The sequence below is a fragment of the Pocillopora verrucosa genome, chromosome 4 (assembly GCF_036669915.1).
Source record: "Pocillopora verrucosa isolate sample1 chromosome 4, ASM3666991v2, whole genome shotgun sequence".
NCBI lineage: Eukaryota > Metazoa > Cnidaria > Anthozoa > Scleractinia > Pocilloporidae > Pocillopora > Pocillopora verrucosa.
In genome coordinates, this window is record NC_089315.1 from 29,683,433 (window position 1) to 29,692,083 (window position 8,651).

Here is an 8,651-nt window from a genome sequence, read left to right on the forward strand (position 1 = left end):
TCCCAACGTCAAATGTAAGATGTTGAGATAGATCAATAAATTTGATTGGTTTAATTGAATAGCCGGTTATTCGACTTCACCCGAACAAAACTTTCCTCTGATTGGCTGGAAAATTAGTAACCGTTCAGGCCGCGCAGAATGCTCCGACGGCGCATGACGAATGGCTTTCGTTAGCGCCTGGGAGAGGAGGGATCCATAGAAAATTTGACCCTTTCGTTGTGATTTTCGTGAGAATTTTGTCTTTTTTTTGTGTTATATGGAGTGTACACACGTTGGCCAAGCCGTAAAAGTTGGCTCACAGCTTATTCAAAAGATACGTCGGGAAAAAACGGCGCAGTGGTCTTGCTCAAGTACGGTTTCATTCGAAGAGGGTCGATTAGTTACCCATTTCTCAATTTCTGGTCTTTTGGTTTCACCTTTACCGGTGTTTCTAAAGAGCTCAGAATTCTGACTTAATTTCTGTGTTCTAGTTTGTAGATCAACAAAAAGTCCATGGATATGTCTGCGTTGTGGTGTCATCAGCTGCGGAAGGTACGTCACCGATAAAGTATCACCGTGTTGTTTGAGTTGTTTTGCCGATCAGGGGGTGTCGAAACGTAGGAATGTCGCCGCGCTGTTTAGCTCTCCCATGAATTTGATATAAATTATTCACCCGTAGATGGTTTTATTAATCTAGTGGCCATTTTACCCCAGGTACGTGAATGGTCATGCCAAAGCTCACCATGAAGAAAATCAACAGCATTCGGTGTGTTTGGATCCAAGTTTGTCTGCGTTTTGGTGAGCATCAAGATTTGTACTTTGCTAGGAAATTCGATGATGTCATTGGAGCTTCGTTTCCGATTTTTTGCTCGACGTTTTTGCTTACCCCTCGATACATTTTGTATTTTTCTACAGCTATGCTTGCGACGAATTTGTTATCAACGATACAAAGTCGGGAGATATTCAGAGAGTACGCGAAATTATGTTAGAGAGAGAAAATAGGTAATGTTATGTTTACTCGTTTATTTAAGGAGAACGGTTGAAAAAGGAAACTAGGAAATCATTAAAAAATTTATTTTCATGTACAATCAATTTGTTTTACTGGCAGTGAGGTGTTCTCGATTCGACTTTTGTCCGTAGTTGTTTCCATTGTTTGGGTTATAAACTTCATATGAAGATTGCGTTATTCGTTTCCCCAGTGGCCGCCATGTTGTTTTCAAGCCCATGAATCACTGCACGGCACGTGTTTACGTGACGTATGTTTGTCAGAGTATTATGGGGTACCAAGCAATTGAGACAATTTCGGCGAAAAATTATACAATGAAATTAGTGGCCAGTAGTTTTGGAGAAGATTTTTGTACAATCTCATACTATTCTAAAACAAGGGATGAGTCATTACAGCAATACTTCATTACTTAATAGGGAAATAAAATAAATAAATTAAAGAGAAATTATTTACTTGTCAAATATTATATTTACATTTTAAAATGACTATTTACAAGTTTTAATCTACACTAAAATTCTGAATTAGATACAGTGAATTAAAATAAGAATACTTATCACAACTTAATCTTGGATCTAATGGTGGGCATTACACCACTATTTGAAGGGAAAAATATATGTAGTTACAGGTAGCTGATTCCAGGCTACTATGGACCTGTTGAACGAATATTTGTAAACATTGCAACTGGCCTGAATATTAGGAATAGGAAAGGGGATGCACAAGAGACTCAAGAAGCCCTTTTTAGAGAACATACTTATTACACAAATACAAATGGAAGGGAGATACCAATTAGGCCTTGTTGGATTATATAAAACATGGATAATTGTCATGAAAGTCTAATGAAAGTTCAAGAGTGTTCCAATCTATCATCATACCCATTGTTTTTGTTACTAAAGAAATAAAAGAACAACATATAATTTGAATGTGATTTAAATGAGGGTCTTTATGGAATGAGATGGTTAGGAATTGTTGTTAATGATTAACAGAACTTAATTTTTGTTAGGAAACGTCGTCTGCAGGATTCAACTTCGCCTGAAAGACAAAAGAAAGCTTCAAAAGCAAATGTAAGTTCAACCATGAAGAATGGAAAAAAAACAGAATGTGCAGGGTTTGCATGGGTCTTGCAGGGGGGGGGGGGGGCATTTTCCAGGACTAGGGAAAAAAATGTATGTCCAGTAAAGTCTTAGAAATCTGCTTAGCACAAGCAATAAAGTTTTCAGAATTTATGTTACAAGTATTGTTTGTAGATGGTAAAGTAAACTGAATTTGAAATCTTGGGAATGAAAGGTTTTGAGGTGAAATTTTGAGTCCTGGAAAATTAAATCTGAGTCTTGGAAAAGTCTTTGAAATTTGTCTCAGAAAAACAGTGCAAACCCTGAATGCATGCTTGGAAAATACAGATTTCACAAGGCATTTAGATTTAATCAAATTTTTCATGCAAACAGATACTCACAGAATAGTGATTAGTCCTTTTCAATGGAATTTTTTGATGAATAGAAACTAATATTTGGAGAATTCTTAAAATTTTACTGCTTTTGAAAACAACTTCCCCCAAAACCTGAGACCCAACTTTGTAAAAAATATTTTACAGCTGAAACAAAAGGAAGGTATTTTAGAAATTAGAGTTGAAAAGGCAAATTAAAATATCTCCTAGAAAAAAATTGAGTGAAAATAGACAGACATAAACCATTTTGTGACTTCATATGCAAGTTCATGAACCTTGTAATGATTACAAACAATTGATCACTGATATATTTTTTTATGTCATATCCAGCAAGAAAACATAGGACGGGTCAAATATCTACCAGGTCTTCGAAATCTTGGGAACACATGTTTCATGAATGCAGTGTTGCAATCGTTAAGGTGGGTATTGAACATTTGTTACGCTGGTTATGTTCTATATTGTTTGAGAATTAGTACATGTTGCTAACCCCTAGCCCCTAGGGGTGATTAGCATCTAATTTCTCCTTGCTATATCATCTGTTAGACAAACATTAGGGTCACAAGAATAAAGGAATTGTTCAATAACTAAAGAAGCTCATGATTGTCCAACAAATTCTCCTTATTGGTGGTGCCTTAGGAAATGTATAGAGAACAGTATGGAGAGTAGGCATACTGACACAAGACGGTAAAATTTGAAATTTTTGTATTTCTTGTTTCCTTGATGCAGTAACATTCAATCATTCAGCTGTTATTTCAAAGACCTTCCTGCATTTGAGCTCAGAACAGATAACTCGTGTGGAAAACAGCCCTACTTTACAAGAAGCAGGAAAACAGATGAAGGGTAAGAAAACTGTTTTTACTGCTTTCACTGCCCATAGTGACAAAGATATACTTTCTTCTTACAACATCATTACAGTTCCAAGCAAAAAAGTGATGAGAATAAAGAAAAATATCAATTAGGGGATTTACTTTCATTCCAATTTAAAATGCTTTGAACTAAGATTCTAAGCAGACAGTATGGAGACATAATAAAGAGATCTTGGTGTTGCAGGATCAAAAGCTATTTATTGGTAATAGTCTATCTTTTGATCTTTACAAGGTAAATCTTGCAAATTCAAATTTTGTGGTTTTAAATATTTTCAAACCATGTTAATTGTTCTTTTCCATTTTCTTGTATTCAGATTCATAATCTGAAGTGATGGAAAGCTGCCCCCTAAAATTGATGAAATAGATGCTAGTTTAAAAATTCAGACCAAGGATTAATTTAATGTGTAGTTCCAGAAAATATCCATACCCCCACCTCGGAGGGAATTGGAAATTCCAGAGGGGTGGGGGGGTCAAAGTCCTAGGAAATTCCAGAGGGGATGGGGGGTAAGAGGCGAAATTTTCGTCCAGAGGGTAGGAAGTCGATTGACTTTCTTCGTATGTCAATTGGCGCCTCTTACCTACTTTAGTGGGACCTTCTGAAGTTTAAGTTGTTAAATTACGATGCTTCTAACAGTTCTGCAGCCAAAGAAAGTTTTCTTTTATCCTTGTAGCGCTTTGGAACATAAATAACATCAAATAAAGAAGAGAATCGCTTTGTTTTTCGAACGGAGCCGCCATTACTCGTTACCAGTCTCCAAAGATCACAACCAACAGGAGTGGTTACCTAGGGATTTTCCTCGGTCATAACATGTTTCGCGTTCGTAAAATTTACAAATAACTGTCTGATGCTGTTTTTTTTAAAATTTAAGTTAAATCTCACAGATCGATCCTGCAGTCTCGTTTTTTGAGCGGTTCAAAAGACTCAAAACGTCTCACAGTCTCGAATTGTTTGCAAAGCTGTTTTGGGGTCTTAACATTGGTCTTGCAATTAAAACACTCAAAAAGTTTCGGTCTCGCAAAAAAAAAAAAAAAAAAAAAATTGCTGGTCTCGCCGTCTCGCAAAGTTTCGCATAAATTTACCATTCACTACCCCTTATTGACTCCAGCCATCTATTAATTTTGATCTGCACTGAGCTTAATTCTGTTGCATCATAATGTGTAGGAGACTTGACGATTTCTTTATGGCTTACTTGCTTGAGATGTTACAATGAATGATAAGTACAGTCGTACCGTAGTCGAAAACAGTTGATAGTAACATTGAGAAACATTAGGATCCAGGGCTTTGTATATATGCGCGTGGGACTGGTAACTAGCCAATGTTTGTTTATGCACAATCAGACGAAATTATCGACCCGCTGTTAACAAGAATCAATGCTTGTGTGAAGAAATTTTACATTAGAGGCTGGAATTTGGAAAGATGAGTTCAAAATAACTTACTGCTGACTCGGTTTTCTCTTTTGCTCTCTTATTTATGACACAATTTTGTACAAATTTACGTTGCTTAATGTGATTTCGAACGTTTCCAATTCAAGTGCACGCAATTTTCTCAGTACATTGTACAAACTTAACAGTTCAAAAGTGTTTTGTTGCGACTTGTACAGTTTTTTTCTCCTTTCGTGTACTGAAAATACTTTGTTAAATGTTTAAGGATAAGTATTGTATTTAAAAATAAAGCAAACATTAAGTTTAAGCTAGTTAGCGACGTTTACCTTGCGCGTGTACGCCATCTCTCGAATATACACGCGACAAAATCACACGTCCCTCTTGTTTGTTGTTTGCTACGAGAAAAAAATATATTTCCAGGGGGTATAGGGGGTGGTAGAAAATTCTTTGGAAATTCCAGAGGGGTGGGGGGGCTACCACTGCTACCCCAAAATGGAAAATCCGAAGGGGTGGGGGGGTCCTATATGAGATTCCCTCCACGGTGGGTGTATGGATATTTTCTGGAACTACACAATACACAACTCGCACAAACTTTGAGTTGGCATGCTGCAGTTATGATTGTCAAAAAATCCCTTTGTAATTGGAAACTTACCATATTTATTACTTTGTCTTGACCTGTACAGATCTGTTGTGGAAGAATTACGAAAAGTATTGTGTGCACTTTGGCAGGGTGGAGGGGTCACACACTCTCCTGATGCACTTTTCTCTGTTGTGTGGAAAGTAGTCCCAAGATTCAGGCAAGTTACTTGTCTGTTACCTATGATAGTGATGAGATAATGAGGAAATTTACCCAGCAGTTCCATTAAGGTTTGAATCTCGGGGATTTCTGGATTTTGTACCTGGGTGTATACAAGCGGTGGAGAATATGGAATTTTTCTGCCTTGAATATGGCACGTATTTGAGAGAAGTGTCTCTTTGAGTAAATGTGATATTTTTCTGCCACTACATTTGTTAGTGAAAGTTGTGATTCTAATTTGAGTCAACTCTTTTAACACAGAGGCTACCAACAACAAGATGCCCATGAATTCATGCACTATCTTTTGGACAGAGTACACACTGAACTTCTTCTGTCTCCAAAAAGTTTTGGAACAACAGAAACCATCATTACAGGGATCTTTGGTGGTCTATTACATAGTGAGGTATGTTGGAAATGGAGTTGTTACAATAATTTAGAAAGCCATGCTTTGATGATGTATTTCCTATTAAGGTTTTCATTTCATATTTATTTTACCTTCTCTTTTTCAAGGTCAAATGTTTAGTTTGTGGAACACATTCAAGGAAGTATGATCCATTTTTAGGTTAGTAGTTTATTTTGCATTAACTCAACATTGACTTTAGATCAACTAGTATCTAATTTCTCATTATAATATCACCCCTGAATCACACTTAAAGGTCACAAACACAAAGGAAATTATCACCAGCTAAAGAACCTCTTGATTGTTCACCAGATTCTCCTTGTCAGCATCTTAAGAAATGGATAGAGAGCAGTGAGGAAAATATGCATACTGATGTTAGTGTGTAAAGGGTTAATGAATTACCAGTGAGATGCAAATGTGGGGATTCTTACTAATTCTTTCTTTTTATGAATAACAGATTTATCACTGGAAATTCCAGCAGAATTTCAAGTACGAAAATCAAAGACCAGAGATCCTCAAGTTTGTCAACTACAAGGTAAGGATCAAATACTTTCTAGTAAAGTTACATCCACAAGACTAACCCCCATGAGTTATATACAGCAAGTTTTGTTTCCTTGGGCATGCTCTTGCATCCACTCGAAAAGATTTATCAAGGACCCTCATTGTATTCTATGTTATTATTCTTGGTGCAGATGATGTGTTATTTCATAGAGAAAGCAAACTTTTTTTAATTTAATAAAATGTTCTTTTGTCAATTTGCTTACACAGATTGCTTGTATCACTTTATATCACTTGAAGAACTAGCGGAGTCTGAACTATACATTTGTCCGAATTGTAAAAAGAGGCAGAAGTCTACAAAGAAATTTTGGATCAAAAGACTACCAAATGTGAGACAATTTCCCTTTTTTTACTCAATCACTCTGCTTTTTTATTGCTGGCACACAAATCCTATCATCATAAGTGTAGACGTAACACAGTAAACTTCTGAACCCATTTTAGAAGCCCTTGACACATCACAATTACTGGTCCCTCAGAGAGTTGGTTTAAATATGTTTCTGTGTTGAGCTGTTTGTTTTGAACCCAATACCAACAACTTGCCACAATGTTAATTTTTCCTTTTTCTTTTTTCCAAGCCTTTTCTTTTTTTGCTGTTATTCTTACAATTTAGCCTTGTATAATAGATTCTTGATGATTTTGTAGGTGTTGTGTTTGCATCTCAAGCGTTTCAAATTCCAAGCATTCCATCGGAGCAAAGTTGATACATATGTACAGTTCCCCATGAAGGGACTGGATATGAGTCCTTATTGTTTACAAGACCAGGTAAGAACCAATAATCTTGTGAATAGAAAATTGGTCATAGGGTATTGGCAATGTCTTATTATTAAAGAGATCAGCTTATCTACATTGAAGAAATTTTATTTTTCTGGTGAAGTCCTGTAATGGTTTTTATGTACAGTTCTTTTGAACTGATTGAAGTCCTAGTGTGTCTTTTTTTTTAGTAAAAGTTTCACACTGCTGTTACACAAAAGGCTGAGAGAAAAAGTGCTGTCAAGTAATTCTTTCTGCCCAGTTTAATAATACGCATTTCTCTCATCAGGATGAGAACCCAAAAGCATTTCTGTTTGATCTTGCGGCTGTTGTTGTTCATCATGGCAGTGGGTAAGAATTTAACTGTGATTTAAAACTGTAGGAGTGTCAGTTTTACAGCAAAATGAATATTTTCATAATTATTTTTGTTATTTGTTTGCAGAGTTAGTGCAGGACACTACACAACGTTTGCTTTTCACGATGGTAAGTAAGATAGGTCTTGTAGTGTTATGTGTCTTTGTTACATGGCTAGGGAAAATTGTGAGAAAGCAATTTTGAATCTTAAGAGAATGGCAGTTTCTTTTGAAGGAAAGACTTTGGGATCCTTACCTCTTTGAAATTATTTTTTAATGATGGAGGCATTTGTCATATTGGTCAGATACAAAGGAAGGTTAAGCAAAAATCTCCACAACTCTTGTGTATTTTTTTGTTTTTTTTTTTGGTTTGTTTTTTTTTTTTTGACAATTTAAGCAATAATATTGTAAAAACCTGAAAACATCAATATGCCAAGAGGACTCAAGATGCTTCCAAAGTTTGACTATTTATGATAAGTTTCTAATGGGGAAAACACACTTAATGTTATGATATTATTAATCATCATTTTTGTGCTATGTCATGGTAGAGTGGTGTGTCTGTGGTTCTTAGATAGCAGTGGACTCATGACTGGAAATTTTTCTCCTCAGGATTATGGTATAATTTCAATGACAGCAATGTAACACAAACAGAAGAAGGCCATGTAAGTGGAAGCAAGGGCTATATCTTCTTTTACACGCGAAGGCACCCGAACATGGCTATCTTGGACAAGATTAGGAAATAAATACAATTATTTTCTGTTGACTGTGATCTTTTCAAATGACTTTGCTATTTTTTTACTGTTCTTTTAAGTACTGCTGCTAATCCTAAGCTCGATACAGAAGGAGAAACACAAATGCTAAATTCTGTAAAATCTCCTCACAATTAGTTTTATTCTTCTGTTAATCTTCCATTTGTTTGGACATCTCCTGTATTATTAGCCTCAGTAAAAGTGATCTGTGAGAAAAAGTTGGAGAGTTTGACTCCTGTATATAGTCAAATTTAAATCAATCGTGTACAAGCCAGTGTAATAAGTATAAAGGAGAGGAAGAGAGAGAGACAGGGAGAAAAGCTTTACTAGAGATCTCGTGTAAATAAGAATAAAGTGCACTTTGAAATTT

General features: G+C 35.9%; 1 protein-coding gene across 1 annotated transcript; it reads left to right on the forward strand.

Annotated features, from left to right (window-relative positions):
* Window positions 1–138: 138 nt before the first annotated feature.
* Window positions 139–8,651, forward strand: LOC131779758 (ubiquitin carboxyl-terminal hydrolase 3-like). Its single transcript, XM_059096354.2, has 16 exons — window positions 139–350; window positions 471–531; window positions 694–777; window positions 895–981; window positions 1,986–2,046; window positions 2,757–2,845; window positions 3,153–3,266; window positions 5,359–5,472; window positions 5,733–5,874; window positions 5,982–6,033; window positions 6,329–6,406; window positions 6,640–6,758; window positions 7,072–7,191; window positions 7,469–7,530; window positions 7,622–7,662; window positions 8,142–8,651. The coding sequence occupies exons 1-16, from the start codon at window positions 257–259 to the stop codon at window positions 8,273–8,275; spliced, it is 1,452 nt and encodes a 483-aa protein (XP_058952337.1). The 5' UTR covers window positions 139–256; the 3' UTR covers window positions 8,276–8,651.

Excerpts from the sequence above, each read along its gene's own strand:
- LOC131779758 (XM_059096354.2), top strand. The coding sequence starts at position 257 with ATGGAGTGTACACACGTTGGCCAAGCCGTAAAAGTTGGCTCACAGCTT. Across the intron at positions 2,846-3,152 it reads GCAGTGTTGCAATCGTTAAG|TAACATTCAATCATTCAGCT; the intron begins GTGGGTATTGAA and ends TCCTTGATGCAG. Across the intron at positions 6,407-6,639 it reads TCAAGTTTGTCAACTACAAG|ATTGCTTGTATCACTTTATA; the intron begins GTAAGGATCAAA and ends TTGCTTACACAG.